The following is a 20,782-nucleotide window of genomic DNA, read 5'->3' on the forward strand; positions in this document are numbered from 1 at the left end:
GAATTCAGGTGGAGCCATCAGGCTGCAAACAATGAATACTGGTAGGAGGATAGCAAAGGGTGAAAGGTATTTACCTAACCAGATGGTAGGGCTTAAGAGATGTGCAAACCTGAGGTCCCTTGGCATTCTCTCAAAGCTTGTGATTTGGTTCAACTCTGGAGAGAAAAATTCATAACTATATATGTACTTGAAGGGGCAGGAATGAACAATATGATACTACAACATCAGAATGTGTAGTATTGGTGAAAGTATTGGAAATCAGGAAAACTGTAGATAAGGAAAAAATCTAACCTTAACAAACTGATTCCAGTTATTTTTATTCATTATCTATGTAATTTACCTGTGCCGCAACTGCAGCTGCACCTGAAGAAGCAGTGCCTGATGTAGACGAATCATCATGAGAGCGTCTCCTTTCACTAGTTTCACTTGCATCTATACATGGGTGCTCCAGCATCCAAGTCACAAGCTGGTTGATCTGTGTAACTGATGGTTCACCTTTGTGGCCTAACGAAAGTATATTATCATTATCAATAACCCCAGGACCCCTTATCCAAGGGTTTATGCAGCTTCATGGCTACACTTCAATCAGTTACAAGGAAAGATTTTACTGTGATGATACATGGCTGTACTATAATCAGTGGCATGGAAAGATTTTACTGTAATAATACAATCTCTTTAAAGATGAATTTTCACTTTAGGCATAACCACAAGCAGGCAGACTTCAATAATGCCAATAAAGTAAATATGTAACAAAAATCCTTATGTATGCAATCCCTTTATTATGCAATTCCTTTATAATGTTCATCTATTTGTACATATTTTATAACGTCAATAACATTTTATCATTCATATTACACTGAAATTTTCATAAAAGAACATTTAAGAACCAAACCTTAATCCATCTTACCTTGAGCAGCAATAGCTTTCTGGATATGCTTGAGTGAAAATCCCATCTCTAGTAAAGGAGTGACAACTGGAGGTGGCAAAGGTGGCAAAGGAGTTAAAGGGGGTGATGGACTTCTGGCCATAGGAGGCAGTGGGGCACTCTGTGGGGTTAATGATCCAAATGACCTCCCTCTAGATGGATTATGACTTATGCGAGATGACTGTGATGTGTGGGAAGAATAGACTGAACGTATCTCCGCTCCTGAACGTATTTCCCCTCCTGGATGAGTAGCTGGAGCACAAGGGACTGTAATGGGAAGGCCAAGGGATGGAATGGGGCGTTTTGGAACTTTTACATCTGTACCAGCAGGAGGTACATCTGATGTGACATTCTGCTGTTGTTCTGTAGCATCAACAATCTGTAGGAAGCAGTTCAAAATGCTTATATCAAGACTTCTATGACAGCAGTCTAAATATGCAAACTTATATGAATTTCCAAGCTTATTCTTTTTTCAGTATGAAGAGATATTGAAAAACTGATGTTGCATATACTGGTAATCATAACAATAAACAGCAACTGTATAAAAATTAAATGCTGAAATGCAAAAATGACAGGAGTTTGACATAATATGCTGAAGGTGATATATATATTATTAATCTTCAACATCTAATCTATAAATTAATTTTCCTTTACATGTCATGGATCGAATGCATACAGTCTCAGTCTAATCATATGTGCCTTCACATTGTATTCAGTTTGAAGTAGAGAGATTTTTTCCTGATTAACTCAAGTCTTCATATTTAATATGTAGTTCATGAGTTGTCAGATGAGATCTGCATTTCAATTCATTGCATCATCCTCATATATGATATGCTTCCATTACAAGTGCATTCTCTATACTTCAAGCTTGTTGCAGAGTGATCAAGAAAATGTACAACAGAACAGATGAGACTGGAAAGAGAAGAGGCAGACCACAGATGAGATGAAGAGATACAGTAGGAGGACTGATTAAGGCTAAAGACTTTCAGATAAACATGCTAGTTGAATGATTAATAAAGCATAATGGAATCATTTTGCCTGGGAATGTAGTGTAAATGAAGACCTTAGTCTCATATGATATATCAACCTGGTGTTTAGTAAGAAAAAGTATGAAAAGCTTATTTTAGTATGGTAGTTCATGCTTCACCTTTAAGTTACCAGATATGAAACAAGGACATATATGAGAGATCTTAGAGGTTATATACAACTGATCCAAAAGTATATAAATGGGAAAAGAATCAATGAATACGTAGAGCATCAAACATGAAAGAGTAGCAGGACTTTTTCGTTAAGATTTTAATGACTAAATGATGTCAAGGAGTTTGTGGAGTCATTGAGAAGAATGAAATCAAATCATTCTTCTCAATGACTCCACAAATAATAAGATTTTAATGATTAAATGATGTTAATATCTTTAATACTATTTCCAATACATCATTAGGTGGCACTTGCCATGCAAGAAGCAGTAGCTGTGTAGGAGCTTTACATCCCAAAATGAACAGCTCTGCCTATATGTTATAGTGATTGCCCCTTCACAAACGCTGCCAGACAGTGAGAATACACCCATATCATAAGGGCTATAAGTTCAGTGTTACCACTGCATTAAGCAACTCCCAAGATCATTATGACATCGAGTGATATAGCATCAGAAAGCAGCCTTCTTGAAATATGCACTAACCTGATCAGAAATCCTTTCTACATTGGCAGTAAGTGCCAAGATACGAGACTGAGTGTCAGCCACACTCAGACTATCTTCAGCCCATGCTCTCATGCACATGCTATGAAGCACCAGATGTGACCGCTCTACCTCTGCAACACTTACTTGCCTAGGAAACAAACCATCATTAGTTCTCTAAAGAAATTTCTTTTTTAATGAAGTCCTATTTACTCTGATAATTATTTCCAATAGAGTCCTAAGTTTATCAAGATGAGATACTTGGACCACTCTACTTTGCAGATTCAAAAAATTATGTGGCTCAATAGCATGAAAAAAGAATATGCACGTAACCCACATTTCCCTCCTTGCAATATGCCAATCACCAAGCTGGCCAGTACCTTAACAAGTAGTCAGCCTCTGTAAAAATACTTGATTATTTGATGTGGAAAGGGAGGGAGGAACTTGGTAACTGAAAAAGATGACCCACTCTGTGAGAAACAACATATGCTCCAACATCATAACAAGCTATCTTTTTGTTTAATATTCAGTAATTTTCATGTTATTGCCACTAACACTGTGCTTGTTTATTAAATAAGAGTACAATATGAAAACAAGCTCAACAGAAAGAAATAAACACTATGTCTACTTTTTCCTTCTATATTTGCAGCTGTCAAACACATCATTAACACCCCTCCATGATAATAATGAGGAACATCTCTGAGTCTGAGGTCATTAACATCAATTACTGTTCAATCTCATCTGTTACCAGCACTATTCTTCCTACTCGTGGTGTTCTGGAAAAATGGGATAAAACTTTTAAAGGAAGCGTTGGAGTTAAAGGATGCCAGTCAGGGTTAAAAAGGCACACAATAAATTTTCACAGATCAAGCAAGTAATGATAGAGTATAAGAGAGGTGTAGTAATGAGAAGAGTATGGTTGAAAGAGCTGAAGAGGGAGTGCTGAAATGGTTTAGATGATATATAGAAATTGAGAGCGGAGAAGTTGACGAAGAACGTGTGTCAGAAGTGGAGGGGACAAGGGAGAAACTGAAATGGAAATAAAAGCTTGGAGTGAATAAAATTCCCTTAAGGGAGTTCCTGAAGAGAATGGGCATCAGGGATATAGATGGATAGGAAATTGAATGTTGACAAGAGGTAAAGAACCATGGCTATGAAGACAATGTACACAAGAAAAACGGAATACTGACCTTTTGTTTCAAGAGGTAGAGAACCATGGCTATAAAGACAGTTTCCACAAGAAAATATACAACTGGATGGATGAAGTCTTTTTATGAATACACAAAGAAATATACAACTGGATGGATGAAGTCTTTTTATGAACATCTAATAAGATTTATATACTGTATAAGATGGACTGCTTTTTCATATTATGACAACTAAGGAGGCTGCTGATAGTAATGGGGAGAGAAGAGGGAGGTTACATGGGTACATTTACATATCTGGCCTGCCACAGCCTTCATTTTCCCCCTCTACACGGGAAATGTCTAAGACAGCTTTTTCCTCCGGAAAATTAGCCAACAGTGTAATAGTCTATTAAATACTGTATATATAAAACAATATATGTAGGCACTGTTGTTTCAATCTGAATTACATACAGTCTTTTATTGCTTACCTCTTCAGTGGCTGAGCCTGAGTACAAGCTGACACCATACATCGCACCAGCACTCTTACAGCTGTTCGTATCTCATCTTCCTCATGTAACAGTGAAACTGAGCTGCCCTTTTCGCCTAAATCCTGCTGAGCAGTTAATCATGAACATGTGTATGAAGACCACATCATTTATTATTAAAGAATATTAGGTTAAAAGAACAACAGGAACTTATGTAAAGTTATCTATTTACCTATCCATATCTCTGATGCATGTTCCCTTCAGGAACTCCCCTAAGGGCAACTGTAGGACAGTGTTTCCAAAGGCTCCTACCTAGAGTTCCTACTGACTAGTTCTACCTACCTAATGTTCCTACCTACTACTTCTACCTAATGCTCCAACTTAATGTTTCTACCAACTATTTCTACCTAAAGATCCCACCTACTGTTCCTACCTGCTACTTCTATCTATTGCTCCTACCATTTTGCCAAAAGGCAGGGCTAGTGCACAGTGCACTCCACAAGACAATCTAAAGTTACTATTTTTTATTTGTTTATGTTGAATGACATAAGATATTCTACTTATAAAGGAAGTTATTTTTTTTTTTTTTATTTTTTTTTTATACCTCGTCGCTGTCTCCCGCTTTTGCGAGGTAGCGCAAGGAAACAGACGAAAGAAATGGCCCAACCCCCCCCATACACATGTACATACACACGTCCACACACGCAAATATACATACCTACACAGCTTTCCATGGTTTACCCCGGACGCTTCACATGCCTTGATTCAATCCACTGACAGCACGTCAACCCCTGTATACCACATCGCTCCAATTCACTCTATTCCTTGCCCTCCTTTCACCCTCCTGCATGTTCAGGCCCCGATCACACAAAATCCTTTTCACTCCATCTTTCCACCTCCAATTTGGTCTCCCTCTTCTCCTCGTTCCCTCCACCTCCGACACATATATCCTCTTGGTCAATCTTTCCTCACTCATTCTCTCCATGTGCCCAAACCATTTCAAAACACCCTCTTCTGCTCTCTCAACCACGCTCTTTTTATTTCCACACATCTCTCTTACCCTTACGTTACTTACTCGATCAAACCACCTCACACCACACATTGTCCTCAAACATCTCATTTCCAGCACATCCATCCTCCTGCGCACAACTCTATCCATAGCCCACGCCTCGCAACCATACAACATTGTTGGAACCACTATTCCTTCAAACATACCCATTTTTGCTTTCCGGGATAATGTTCTCGACTTCCACACATTTTTCAAGGCTCCCAAAATTTTCGCCCCCTCCCCCACCCTATGATCCACTTCCGCTTCCATGGTTCCATCCGCTGACAGATCCACTCCCAGATATCTAAAACACTTCACTTCCTCCAGTTTTTCTCCATTCAAACTCACCTCCCAATTGACTTGACCCTCAACCCTACTGTACCTAATAACCTTGCTCTTATTCACAAGTTATAAATGCAAAATTAATATAATGAAAATGAAAAATCATTTTTTTTGTACTTTTTCAGGTGAAGTAACCAAACCTGAGAAGCACGTTCTAGTTTTGGCTGTATGTAGGATGTGAATAGTTTGCTGAATATTTCCTAGTTCATATGCTTGAAAGTTATCTTAATACTTGCCAAAAGACAAATTGTCTCCTTTACTGCTGTCCAAATGCAGAAGTGGTGATACCCATTCCACTCCATATTTTTCCTAATCATGAAAGAGAAGCGAAGTATGCAATTTACTGCCATTATACCAGTATAGCAGAGCAAGTTGTAACTAATGGAATCATCATGGTACCAAAATTTTTGATACAAAATAGCTAAGTTTATCACCTTGTCACTTACTTGCATGGAAATGTATAATAACTAAGGTTTTAAAGCATGATTTAATATGTAACACTCTGCTATGAATGGGATAACAGCATATATATATATATATATATATATATATATATAATTATGCGGCATGTATTGGAAACTTACAGATACAATGCATGCAGTAAAGAAGATCTACATAAATCCAACTTATTTGAAGCTGACCATCACCAATAATAAGGACCAGATAAACTGTCGTCTATCTAAATGTTTTATCCCTAAACCAATGATAGGCATTTTAACTATGGAATATTATACTAAAATAAGACCTTTAAAAAGCATATAACTACTCATCTCGCAGTGAAGTAAAAATACCAAAACGCAATACATTTAACTGGTGAACTAACACCTTTTATCAAATGGTTAAATAACAAACACCCAGTATCTTAGTAAATACTTCTAAGCACTGCCATAAAATCAGATAATTCAAACTATGCATTGTGAATGCTTACCTTTTCCTGCACTGCTTTTGGTACTAACAACATCTCAGCGAAACTTGGACAATTCATGATGGCACAAATTGCCCGGAGACTAGCACTCTGAAGGAAAGCTAAACGTAATGCCATGCCTTCTTCCTGACTTAACTCTCCTGTCTGTGAAATAGAAAATTCCCATATAAATGCAATACCCTCTTCCTGACTTAACTCTCCACTCTGTAAGATAGATAATTCTTGTATAAACACTGCATAACCACTCTTCACTTCCAAATCCCTCTTAAATGACCCTAAAGTTTTCCACCAGAAACAAATATTCTTCTTAACAGGATTTGGTAGGTAACCAGAGGAAATGAGAGACCCTTGCTTGCTCTGGGAAAACAAGGTAATATCTCATCAGAGAACTGTAAGTAAATCCACCATCATTTCCCATTGAAAAGATCACCTTGCATAAACAATACCTCACCAATATCTCCACTGTGGTTGAAAGCCCACATCACAAGTCCAAAGCCTCATTTAATGTATCCAGTCAACCACATACAGCCTATTCCCTTTTCATGTTAAACCCAATAACATGAGTCCAAAGCCGTCCCTTAGCTCCTCCTGTTCCTTCTGTTAAAAACTGATTATACAGGAGGAATGAATTTCTGGCTCTCCATTCCATCTCCTCTTAACTGCTTCCTCCGACAAGGAGGCATGTAAGAACTACACTCCCTTCCCTGTTTGGAGGTGCTCATTGAGATCTCTTACTCCCTGGCCTTCCCAGTGGGGAGAAATAGCTTTTCACCATTTCAAAACTTGTTTCTTTTAGCTCATTTTAGTACACACCAACTTGCAACATGTAATATCAAAGTGCTCAAGACTAGTAAATCCACTAATTAGTTATATAACATAAATTAACATACCAGCGAAGACCCTCGATGTGTTGGTTGCGATGGTTCATGGCGTTCAGTTGAGTCAAAAGAGCGTCTTGTCACCTCATCGATGATGTTAGTAACTAACTGATCAGTAAGTAACTCCATTGTCATGCCATCAGAGTTGCCTCTGCAGTAAATACAATCACACTGGTTAGCAAAGCAAAGATCTTTACAGTGCAATATATTCTCACTGAAGCATCACTGATGTAAAAGTACTTTCCCCTGCAATTCCTCTTCTTTATGAAGAAAATTTGGTAAAATGTTTACTAAAGACTTAAACATGTCTTGGACAATATACAAGCTACTCAGTTATATATTGTATATGTCAAGTAATTTACTACATCAGGAAAGGCATATGATGAGCAGCAATGCATACTCTTTTCAGTGACGGATAAACAACAAATTAAAGAAAAGTATGGCTTAATGTATTATATCTTAAACATGATTATGTTTAGAAAATATTGCCAAGAGGAGTAAAATGATTCAACTTCACCCACCAATCAAAACATGAAAATTTGGAAGAAAGTACAGTACATTACTTCTGTGCCTCCTGCTTCATACACACTGTTTCTGCCCTCTTAGAGGTATGTGTATGTTCCTCATATGTTTCCATACTTCAATATCAATCAGCACCAAACATGACACACTGATACAAGAGGACATGAGGAAGGTCATGGGAGGGTTGGATCCTCATGTATTTTCATAGGAGGGGAGGGATTCCGCCCCTCTCCCTCCTGACATTTCCACATTTCTTGATCAGTCAGCAATAGAACTTAACACACTGATACATGACATCAACAGCAGGATCATGGGTTGCAAGGAAGAACACAGCAAGGGAGAACATGAGCTAGTGAGGAAAAAGTGGGCCAGAATATGAAAAATAGCTAATTTCAAATATTACCATTCAGCCTGCTTTGTATGCTATAAAGAGCTTCTTCAAATGTAAAAAACATTTAAGAGAAACCTTGATTCCTTGCGTGGGCTGGATGTGTGTGATGGTCCTTTTGAACTGGCTGTAGTAGCTGGTACTGATTCTAAACGCGATTGTGGAAGGTGAGGAGAAACAAGACTTCCTGAAGGCGATGTCTGCAACTCATCAGTCTCATGATTGTATGTCACCTTGGGAAACTCAATCTGATTGAAAAAAATAAATGAATACATAAAATCAGCATTTTTCTATTCTAAGACTTTTAGTTCAGTAATGCTCTGCACGGTTTTATATAAACTAACTTACATTGCAAGAATGTTTCCAAGAAAATTAATACACACAGAACAGTGTGGAGACCAAACTGGAGGTGGAAAGATGGAGTGAAAAAGATTTTGAGTGACCGGGGCCTGAACATGCAAGAGGGTGAAAGGCGGGCAAGGAATAGAGTGAATTGGATCGATGTGGTATACCGGGGTTGACATGCTGTCAGTGGATTGAATCAGGGCATGTGAAGCGTCTGGGGTAAACCATGGAAAGCTGTGTGGGGCCTGGATGTGGAAGTGGAGCTGTGGTTTCGGGCATTATTGCATGACAGCTGGAGACTGAGTGTGAACGAATGAGGCCTTTGTTGTCTTTTCCTAGTGCTACCCCGCACACATGAGGGGGGGAGGGGGATGGTATTCCATGTGTGGTGAGGTGGCGATGGGAATGAATAAAGGCAGACAGTGTGAATTGTGTGCATGGGTATATATGTATGTGTCTGTGTGTGTATATATATATGTGTACATTGAGATGTATAGGTATGTATATTTGCGTGTGTGGACGTGTGTGTATATACATGTGTATGGGGGTGGGTTGGGCCATTTCTTTCGTCTGTTTCCTTGCACTACCTCGCAAACGTGGGAGACAGCGACAAAGCAAAATAAATAATAATAAAAAAATGATATTTTTGCTAGATATCATATACACATGTGTGGTGGGGTGGCGATGGGAATGAATAGAGGCAGACAGTGTGAATTGTGTGCATGGGTATATATGTATGTGTCTGTGTGTGTATATATATGTGTACATTGAGATGTATAGGTATGTATATTTGCGTGTGTGGACGTGTATGTATATACATGTGTATGGGGGTGGGTTGGGCCATTTCTTTCGTCTGTTTCCTTGCGCTACCTCGCAAACGCGGGAGACAGTGACAAAGCAAAATAAATAAATAAATAGAACAGTGTGGAAGAATACAAGAGGGAAAGAAATGGGGAAGAACCTTCAATTAGAATATCTCTAGCCCTCAACTTTTAGCTCACTGCAGTATCCCAATTTTATTATTATTTTACCTCAGAATGTTTCATAAGATTTCTCCCAATATTATATTTTTCACAAAAAAATCTCATCTTCAGTGTAATATAACTAAAGAAATAATTTTTGTTATACATTATTTTGTAATTTCTACCAAGTGAAGTGACGTACTAGGATTTTTAAAAATATTTATGATTATCATCATCACTGCTTTACATACTTGTGAATGAGCTAGATACACTTGCTTACTTAATTAGTATACTTCACTCCAGTTACAGTGAGAAGGGAACTACTTTTCAGTGACAATGCCATTTAATCTCTCGTAGGCATATTTAAAAGTTGTTCAAAAGAGGTTCCCACAAGAGCTACAAAGTTGGGTAAAAGGAGACGCAAGAAACTGTATGGCAAAGCAAGTTTTATATAATTTGAATATTTAAAGGGAGCTGTGGTTTTGGTGCATTACACACGACAGCTAGAGACTGAGTGTGAACGAATGTGGCCTTTATTGTCTTTTCCTAGCACTACCTTGTGCACATGCAAGTGGAGGGGGATGCCATTTCATGTGTGGCGGGATGGCGGCGGGAATGGATGAAGGCAGCATGTATGAATACGTACGTGTATATATGTATATGTATGTTTACGTTGAAATGTATAGGTATGTATATGTGCGTGTGTGGGGGTTTATGTATGTACACATGTATGTGGGTGGGTTGGGCCATTCTGTCGTCTGTTTCCTTGCGCTACCTCACTAATGTGGAAGACAGCGACAAAGTATAATAGATAAATAAATAAATACATTTCTCATCCATAAATAACACTTACAGTCTTTGTGTATTTAAATTCCTCAGAAGAAACTTTTCTACAGTAATGCAACACATTAAAAACCAGCTACAATGACCCAGGTATTGTGCTTTCTTCTCTTATTGGTGTATGCACTAGATGGCCCCAACAGAGCTGTTAAAATGATCTAGTTGACCTTTCCCATCTCTAAAGTTACAGCAGTTATATCATTCACTTCTTGTCAGTTTATTAACAGGCATATTACTTACTAACATCATTCTTTTTAGATTATATGAAACATGTTTTCAGGGTGTGACAAAAGAAAAAATTATAATCCTCACAGTCTGAAAGCCTTTCAATTTGCTTTTTTACACTACAGGACCAGTGATAGACATGTGCACACAGTCAGGTTGCATTTACATTACAGGACCAGTGATAGACATGTGCACACAGTCAGGTTGCATTTACATTACAGGATAGACATGTGCACACAGTCAAAGGAGACGCAAGAAACTGTATGGCAAAGCAAGTTTTATATAATTTGAATATTTAAAGGGAGCTGTGATAGACATGTGCACACAGTCAGGTTGCATTTACACTACAGGACCAGTGATAGACATGTGCACACAGTCAGGTTGCATTTAGTGCATTAAAATGTACCTGACCTCCCATCACAAATATTTTCGTCAGAGATGAAAGATTGATTAACGGCTATAATATCTTAAAACAAAAATTTTTTTACTTACCTCTTGAGTAAGACCAGCTAGTCTCATAATCTGTGTAATGACTTGGGCAGTTATTCCAGTCATCTTTGAGACATCAAATGGTGGTGGTTCTACAGGCTCCAGAAGTGAAACTGGTACATCACTGATACTTGTATCCCAATCACACCATTGTACCTAAAAGAGTTTATTATTTGTGACACTGTAAAAGATAAGTAATACTGGCTGAAAATAATTGGCATTAATCGAGGAAGTAAACGAAGAAAAAATGTATCATATCCTGTATGATATTATTTACAAACATCATAAAGGCAGACACTGTCAGTAATTAATTACAGGGCTGCAGTTCTATGTACCTACCGATCATGCACCTTCTTTCACTATCAAGAATGATAGGCAAGGCTGTTATCTTCATGCTCTTGCAGTATAAGTGACAGAGCTGGCAGCTTTCAATCACAATGACTCAGAAGGTTGAGTTGTATATCATTTAAATCTCTAGTTTGTCATAAAAACAGACTTATGAAGATATTCTTTCTAATATTTTGAAATTTTGCCTCCATCATGCAAGGAAAACTGTTGCAACTGCCTAACTAAAGGGATAAACATGAACGCAAATTTTTTTTTTTTGTTGCATTTTTCTAGCTCACCAATGTCATCAGCATTAATGGGTTTAGAGGAGTATTGCGTGGGTGAAGCGCAAGTAATAGGTTTGCACATAAAACCAAGGCCCTGAATTTTCAAGTGATCATGGTGAGATTAACTTATGAAACAAGACTAATATCTTATTCATAAATAACAACTGGTAAACTGGTTTGTAGATGACTTGATGCCTTATGTCACCACGGAAATACTGACAAGAGTTGAGCATTCTTTCTTTCACAAGGGGTTTTGCTTCTTCTTATTCATATTCATAGTGCAAACCTCTTAGTTGTTTTGAACATGTATTCAAAGACTACATCATCAGTCAAATGTTATCATATTCTGATTCTCTACATGTATGAAGCAGTTTGTATTCCCTCTACTTTCTTACTTACCATCTTCCATTTTTATCCTTAGTACATTTGCTGAGACAACTCTCAGTTTTTTCACAAACTATTATATCACTGTGCAAGTAAAATACAAAAATTATAATTATTTGACATGTTTAATGAAGAGGTGTCAGGTCTTGAAATCCTTTGGTAAACAAAAACTTGAGAAATACTCTCATTTACACCATCCTGCTCTGAATTCCAGAAAATCGAATATAACAATGGTAATTCTATGGAATAAGATGAAAGACCATATAACCTTACTGAAATACTATAACAGTTTCATACACTGTTCTCTTACTGGTGCATGTATGCAAATTGAAATTCAAATGCAGGTGTAATGGTAGAAAGGCATACAAACAAAAAAGAAAAAATAAATTATGTACATATACCTTGACAGCTGGATGACCTTGGCGTAGAGCCCCTAAAACCATTGCTCTTCTTCCAGTTCCCTTCTGGATGCACTGACTCCCTACTCGCAATCCACTGTCTACTCCACCAATTATGGCAAGGGCAGGATACACTTCTTTGCATAGCTGCTCTAGGTTCATTTCATATACAAGATTTTGCTTACATGATTTTCCCTTTGTAGTACTTGTCTTTGTATCTACAGGGACAGTATCATGTTCCATATTCAGTTCTGTTCTCTTAACATTTCTCTCATCATCAGAACATGATCCAGTTTTCTTCTTTTTCCTCTCTTCTTGTTCAAGCCTTTCATCTAATGTCAAAACGTGATTCTCTCTGGTCTGATCCTCACTAGTACCATCTGTTGAAGGTTCATATTCAAAAGCAGGTTCTTCACTTTCTGATTCACTTTTAGAAGCTATTTCAATACTCTCATGCATATCCTTTGGTTGTGGTATGAGTTCCTTTGTCTGGTTAAGACGCTCAATAATGCAATCATTAACTTGTTGAGTCCATGTTGAAGCTTCATGAAGTTGCCGAAGAAGGGCAATGTGAGCTTCTGCCAAGACAGCAGCTTGAGGGGCACATAGTGGGTCACCTGGATCAAGGTCTCGTGGGGAGCCTCTCACTTGCATGTCTACCATCTTCACCTTTTCACCAGGATTTGTACTGTAAAACATGACACATGGATACAGCTCTGCAGCATCAATATTTTCAAATGCAAGCCGTGGCTCTTCTCCATTCTTACCAAAGCTGAGAGTCCTGGCCTCCATATCTAGCACCACAGTGATATAATCCCCTTGGGTAAAACCTGGCAAAGATACACTAAGCTCGCCATTATGGTACAGATTTCCTGAGTAAGCCCTGTACAACCACATGTCTAATGAAGTTCTGTGGCTGTAGTCACGGACGGGATATTTTGAGACACCAACACAAGTTCCTTCATTCCCACGGTTCTCTTTGACAATAAGAAACTTCCACTGATAACAGCCAGATGTTATTGGAGTGGTTCCAAGACCATAGCCACGTCCTCCTGGTCCATGAACAAGGGTGTGCCCTCCCTCAACTGAGCAACACACAGATTTATCAGGGTCAAAACCTACTTCTTGAACTGGCAGATTGTCATCTGGAGACTCAGGTCTTGACTGCTCATCTAAGAGCTCTGGACTAGAGAGCCTTACAAGATGCCTCTGAAGTTCCACCAGCAATTGGCTTGCTTTGAGGTGGGCTTGAGCAGATGGTATAACCCACATATTAGCAGCCAGCTGCAAGAAAAGCTGTCTTACAACCTGTTCTCGAGCTTCCAGATCCAAATCTGAATATGGCAATGTAGCACCTAAAAGTGACAATGCCAGAACTCTAGTTCTTACACTATTGACTTGAGGAAGATGAGATTCAGCCTGCTCTCCAGTCACAAGTAACAAAAGACGCACCCAAGGCTGGCGACCAACAAGAATTCTTACCCTTGGGTTAACACACAGCCGCCTCACAAACACAAGTAGATTGCCTAGAGTCACTTCTAAATGCCGTCGTTTCCTAGCATCAGTAACATTGTTGTTTTGGTTAGTGTTGAGCCCTCTAAGATGCAGTTCTAATCTCCTCTGACCTGCCTTTTTTTCTTTTACATCATCTATATCCACTGTTTTACTCTCTCTCTCTTCCATCTCTGTTCCTTTTACATCAGACTTTTCCAACTCTGTCTTATTTTCACTAGATATGGGTGTTTCATGATGTACATAACTTTTCCATGTGGCTTCATTAGCCTTGATAATGTGATTCACTAAGTCTTCTACTTGAAGATACAGGAGGTTCATAACCTGACAAAGAACTGATTCACTGATGTCTTCTGCATAATACCTGAAGAATTAATAATGTTATTAGTGATCAATAAGTATCATTATCAGTCAGTGATACAAGTGAATGTGCATTAGGATGAGGTAAACCAAAAAAGAAATGAGCAGCTTCATTGAAGGAACAGTTGGAGGTCAATCGTATTCCATATATGGATGCCAAGATAAAGACTGCTGATCAGGTGTGCGACGAGGATGTCTCATTAAATCTAAGCTACAGTACCTGATGAGAGTCAATATTTTTCCTTATCTATATCATGCAACTATCACTCTGGTCTTCAGAATCTCTTTCTCCTCTCATTTGCTTCAAAACACGTCTTCCACTTCCTCTGAACAGTAAACCATGTGCATTACTGAGAGAAATTTTTAACAAGGGATTAAATGAGCATCAAACCCCCAAAGTAGCAGGTATCTACCAGAATTTACCCTCCTGAAGTATAGTTATGTTGCATTACTAACAACCAATCAATATTAATTCATGCCAATGAAATAACTGGCATTATGATGATGTAAAATCTCCCAGCCAATAATCCCTATCATTCACTTCTTCACTCTACATCATAAATCTGGATTAAAGACTTCAAGGTTATGATCAGGTTACTCCACATTCATCTCTCTTCCAACATGGGCAAATTTAAGACTGTCATGAAATAACATAACATCTAGAGAATGGACTGATTTTTCAATGAGAAAAATTCAGTTTTGTGAAGTTAGCATAAAAAGTACCTTAAACAATGTTTTACCTAGAATGGTAATGGTAAAAGAGTTTCCTTAATATATAACATAGTTAAAAAATAACATCAAGAGTATTTTGGGATCAAAGGGAGAATTTTCAAACACTTACCCTGTTAAAATAGTAAGTATCTGGAAGAGTGTATGGGCTGCATGAGGCAAGAGATCTGATGGGGATGGATGAGGAGTGTGACGCAAGGTTGGGGAATCATATGGGCAGCACATTCGCACCAAAGCATCAAGAAGTCCACTTGATACAGCTAAGCTAAGGTCAGGTGCTTCATACCGCACACTCAAGGCAAATATGGTCAGTAAACATAGGCGCTCCCTTAGACCCACTGGAAGAGAAAAGATCTGTTAGATAAATCAATGATCAACAATAAAAATATAAAACAGGTACTTTTACAATATTTCTTTCTAAAATTCCCACCAACTCTCCTGTTATTCAAGGTGAACACTTGATTTCCCATATATAGAACAACCACTAAAAGAAGCTTCAGATGAGCTCAGTTTTGACAATTAGGCAACTTGAATTGTGGTTGACAAAAAAAAATCAGTAATCAATAAGTTATGCATTAAGCATTGTATGGTTGACAGCCTAATGGCAAAATCTCACTGTAGGTACTTGTAGGTAATTACTACATTCCTCCACATTATTGTTAGCCTCTCTCTTATCTTCCTCTCACATTACTCACACATTTTCAAAATGATACATGCCTTAACAATTTCAGCCCTTTATTCTCATCATTTTTACCTACTTCCTTCTTTAGGCCATACTTTTAATATTTTCCTGACTGGAAATCATCGAGTAATTAGTAAGTGCCCACCCAGAAATTATCACCCAGTTAACTTGACATCCTTAGATGATAAACAAGGAAAACATCAAGCGAGAAAATGATAAAGCATTTTAAAGGTTCACCACTTAATCAACAAGTCACAGCATGATTTTTGACAAAATCAGTCATGTCTGATAGATCTGTTAAATTTCTTTTATGATATAATTAAAAGCTGTTATTGTAATTTTCCGACTTGTGGTTACACCACAAGTGAGATGTTAGCTTTGGCAAGACCATATCTTTATCAACAGACGGAAAGTACAGTCTTTTCGAAGATCTTCTCACTCCGAAGGAGTCTATCATTCCTTGTTTCTGGGTGGAGTGCTACCTTGAAGCTTTATAGGACTCCTGGGATTGTCTAATAAAAATATTAAAATAATTAACATGCATAATGCATTATTTTTTTTTTTTTTTTTTTTTTTTTTTTTTTTTTTAATTTTCCCCCCAAAAGAAGGAACAGAGAAGGGGGCCATATGAGGATATTCCCTCAAAGGCCCAGTCCTCTGTTCTTAACGCTACCTCGCTAATGCGGGAAATGGCGAATAGTATGAAAAAAAAAAAAAAAAAAAAATGCAAGTAGTTAATGTTATCTGTCTAAATTTTTTTGAAGGCATTCCATATAGTACCGCATCAATGATTACAAATAAAAGTTACAGTAGTGATAGGGTTGTGCTTTGGTGATTGAAAAACTGGATACTTGTCCATGAGAGAGTAGTAATTGACAGTCAAGCCGTACAGTGGTTTGATGTACCAATTGGTGTTCTCCGAGGATCACTCTTTTGACAGATTCTCCTCAAATGTACAAACAAAATTGATGAAGTGCTACATTGTAAATTATCAAAATTTGTAGACAACACTGAGTTGTGAAATAAAGATAACAGTAATTGAATGTTTACAGCTGCAAGCTGACACAGACAAATTGACAAGACTGGGCTCAAAGTTGGCAAATGAATCTTAATACAAGGTAATATGTGAAAAGATATATAATTCAGGGGTAAAACTGATAACACAAGCTACAGAATGAATTCTCGAACTCCACAAGGTAAATGATGATAAAAGAGTACGTGTAATAATATCCAGTGACTTGAGAGCCATGTAAGCATTACTGTATCAGTAAAAAGGTGAATACACTTTTTGGCTTCACAGAGAAGACAATGACATCAAAGTCTAGGAAACTAATCCTCACTGTTTACAAGTCACTAGTACAGACTCCATCTTGAATACTGTGTACAGTTTTATTCATTCTACATAGAAAAAAAAATTGACAGAGACAGTACAGCAGTGAGCTACCAAGATGACCCTCAGACTGAGAAACAAATTCCATGACAGCCAATGAGCATACTTTAACTTTTTTAGCTTAGAAATGAGAAGGGTAAAAGATTTGATAAAGTTATTTAAAATGATTAAAGTCTTTGACAATCTCAATTTAAGCAACTATTTCTCTAATTTCACTTGTAGTAATAGATAGAAACCTGTGGACAACCATTTCACTTTTCTTAAATGCAACTGTTGATTAAAGAATCATTTACCAATCAAAGTAGGTGAAAGCAAAACCTCAGAAACCATGGGGTCCCCTTGTTATATAAAACTTTTGTCTAAAGGACACATGAACCTATTCTTTAAGGTTCAGTTGTCAGTGCCAAATTTTACATTTCACATGTAGAAAAGAAAAGAAATACAGAAAAGTAACAATAACCTTTATCCGGCTGTTCATGTTGAAGTAAAGAAGATACTAAATGGCGGTAAATGATATGAACAGTTGCAGCTATCTGTTGCTGTGTGGACTGGCTTGCTGCTCTGATACCATCCAGGTAATGTGTGGCTTCAAGTGATCGCACTAATGAATAACTACTGCTGCTCCAAAGACTTTCCAAGCCAAAGCAGCCAGTCATGACCTCATGATACACCTGTGAATAAATCTAAAATCACTGGCTGATATATTACCAGCATTTTTGCTAATAGCTATAAACTTCACTTTTATCATGAAAGTACCTCATTAAAAAATATCTGAAGTAAATGTTGTGAACAGATTAATTTCTACACTCTGAAATGAGCTTGAAATGTATGTGCTTGAAAGCACTATTCCAACATGGCAGCAAAGACATGAAATGAGAAATTAAAACAATAACAACAACTCATGTCAAAACAGTTCACTACAGATCAGCTCCTAACAAATATGAAATCAATCGAAGGCAGTTAGGTAAAGTAATATGTCTCAGAACATGGCCAAAACAATGGCTTGAAATTGCAGATAATCCCACCAAGATTGTAAGGTTAAGTTCATAACTAGTATCATAATGGTGTATGTGTGTGTCTGTGTGTGGTGGTGGTAGGAGGGGGATGAGAGATGTCATTGCCACATGGCTTTGGCAGCAAACTCCAGACAGAAACTCTAGAAGTTGGTGAAATAGTGTTTGTCTAGAGAAAGTAGAGAGTAAACAAGACAATATACTTATCTCACTAATGAGTTACAAATAAATAACTACAATTTTTGCAGATACAACGAAATAGTTTGTAAAAGAATGTTATCTTACTCACAGATGGCAAAAGAGATCCACATGCCTTTTCCAGGGCAATATGTTGCTTGGCTTCCTCCTCTATCTTTTCTCCATCTTGTGAAGGAGTCAGTAATGTAAGCATCAGTTCCAATGCCTCCAGTCGTGACTGAAAAAAAAAAAAAAGCAGTGAAACAAGATGTTAAGAATATTCTTTTTCATGTAATTAAACTTTCACTTGTTAGTCTTCAGTCTCAAAAGAAAGGACATAATGACCTTCAAGCTTTAAGCTATGATAATTTACCTGTATATGAACATAAAGGCAAGTCTTACTAAACTGTGCACCTGTTAATGCAATAACACACTGACCTAACATGTCAGGCCAAAAGTTGATCCAAGCAGGAAAACTATAAAGATATATGTGATGCTAGGTACCTAGCGAGTGGAAAAAACTGGGTCTACACTCACAGATATCACTGAAGATTTGAGTGAGAAACAGCAGAAGCTGGTTTCTGAGTTTGGGAAAATGTATGAAAGAAGAAAGTTCCATGTAAATGTGAATGCAAGCAAAGTCATTAGATTTAGCAGTACAAAGACAGGTTTGTTCAGAAGTGAGTTAAAATGGAGAAAACTTGATGGAAGTGAAGTATGTTAGATATGTGGGGTGGACATGAGAGTGAATGGAACCATGGAGAGCTGAAGTGTCATAGGAAGGGTAAAGGTGAGAAAGTCCTGGGCACATTTAGAAATGTGATAAAAGAGAGATCACTATATGAGAGGTGAGAGGGGAAAGATGGGCATATTTGAAGGGATAGTACTGTCAACAGTGTTGTGTGGATGCGAAGCATGAGCTCCAAACGAGAATATTTGGAAGGTGAATGTGTTGGAAATGAAATGTTTGGGGACAACATGTAGTGTGAGGAGGACAATGAAATAAGAAATGATAGTGTAGAGAGAGATGAGGAAATAATAAGAGTATTGTCTAGAGAGGTGAGGGGCTGTGCTGAAAGGGTTTGAACATATGGAGAGAATGAGTGCAGAGGGGTTGACAAAGAGAGTGTATGTGTCAGAAGTGGAGGGGACAAGATGTGAAAAAGTACTTTCTCAGTAAAAGAGTGGTGGATGAATGGAATAAAATGACTGAAAATATGATCATTGCAGAGAGCAGATAGAAATTTAAGAAGTTGTGTGACAGTAGAGAATGTCAAGAGATTTTTTCTTTTCTTTCAAACTATTCGCCATTTCCCGCATTAGCGAGGTAGCGTTAAGAACAGAGAACTGGGCCTTTGAGGGAATATCCTCACCTGGCCCCCTTCTCTGTTCCTTCTTTTGGAAAAAAAAAAAACTAGAGGAGAGGATTTCCAGCCCCCCGCTCCCTCCCCTTTTAGTCGCCTTCTACGACACGCAGGGAATACGTGGGAAGTATTCTTTCTCCCCTATCCCCAGGGATGTCAAGAGATATGGCACATTATGTTAAGCTCCCTCTACAAAGATACAAATAGGTAACCGTAAAACTAACCTCTGCTCGAGTCTGCTGAGTTATCATAGAGTTAAGAACAACTTCAGGTCCTGGTGGCAGATTAAGAGCTGTTTTGAGGGTAGACAACTGGTGGTCCTCTGCTCCTACAAATCTCAGCACTTCTAAACACTGTCCCATCACCATGCTTAATACCTCTTGGGCTGGCCTGTTGATATGGCAAGCCACTTTTCATCATATTCAAGGTAGAGAGGCTTAGAAAAAAGCTCCTAAAATACAATTAATTACAAAATCTTAGCACATCCTATCAATGAATTCATGTCAGGACTGCATTCAAAACATCCAACGAGAAAGATTTAACATTAGTTTATATATCACAAAAATGAAGCAGTTGTTTTTTATTTCATTTCAACTTTTAAATTATAATGAAATGTATTAAAATGTATAGAACAGTAATCCATTACTTCTCACACAGCAGGCTTTCTGTGGATTAATGAAAGCTTACCCATTTTTACAAATACTTCCTTATTACCACAAATACATAAGGCTTTCAAAGTTCCCCCAACAGCACCCTTAACAGGTACAAGGAACATTCTGGAATGCAGAATCCAGTCCAGAGTGTACATACTCACTGTCATATTGCTATACTTGCCACTCATCCAAATTAGATAGCCTAAAGCAATACAAAAATCTTTTAACTCATGAGATTACCAAACTCAGTTTTAGGTGAAAACACCTGTTCAGTACACAGATGGTTGATTATCCATGTATTTCAAAACTTCTTTCTTTCTTTCTTTCATA

The 20,782-nt window shown here is 37.8% G+C and overlaps 1 protein-coding gene across 1 annotated transcript in view; it reads right to left on the reverse strand.

The window, feature by feature from the left end:
• LOC139761122 (probable E3 ubiquitin-protein ligase HERC1) overlaps window positions 1-20,782 on the reverse strand; it is a 121,771-nt gene that overhangs the window by 55,114 nt on the left and 45,875 nt on the right. Inside the window, 13 exon segments of the mRNA XM_071685048.1 lie at window positions 341-504; window positions 908-1,304; window positions 2,604-2,751; window positions 4,216-4,337; window positions 6,531-6,671; window positions 7,418-7,556; window positions 8,394-8,563; window positions 11,180-11,332; window positions 12,576-14,448; window positions 15,286-15,511; window positions 17,706-17,916; window positions 18,548-18,673; window positions 20,024-20,189. Of these exon segments, the coding sequence (XP_071541149.1) occupies window positions 341-504; window positions 908-1,304; window positions 2,604-2,751; window positions 4,216-4,337; window positions 6,531-6,671; window positions 7,418-7,556; window positions 8,394-8,563; window positions 11,180-11,332; window positions 12,576-14,448; window positions 15,286-15,511; window positions 17,706-17,916; window positions 18,548-18,673; window positions 20,024-20,189 (4,036 nt within the window).

The sequence above is a fragment of the Panulirus ornatus genome, chromosome 39, assembly GCF_036320965.1.
Source record: "Panulirus ornatus isolate Po-2019 chromosome 39, ASM3632096v1, whole genome shotgun sequence".
Lineage (NCBI taxonomy): Eukaryota > Metazoa > Arthropoda > Malacostraca > Decapoda > Palinuridae > Panulirus > Panulirus ornatus.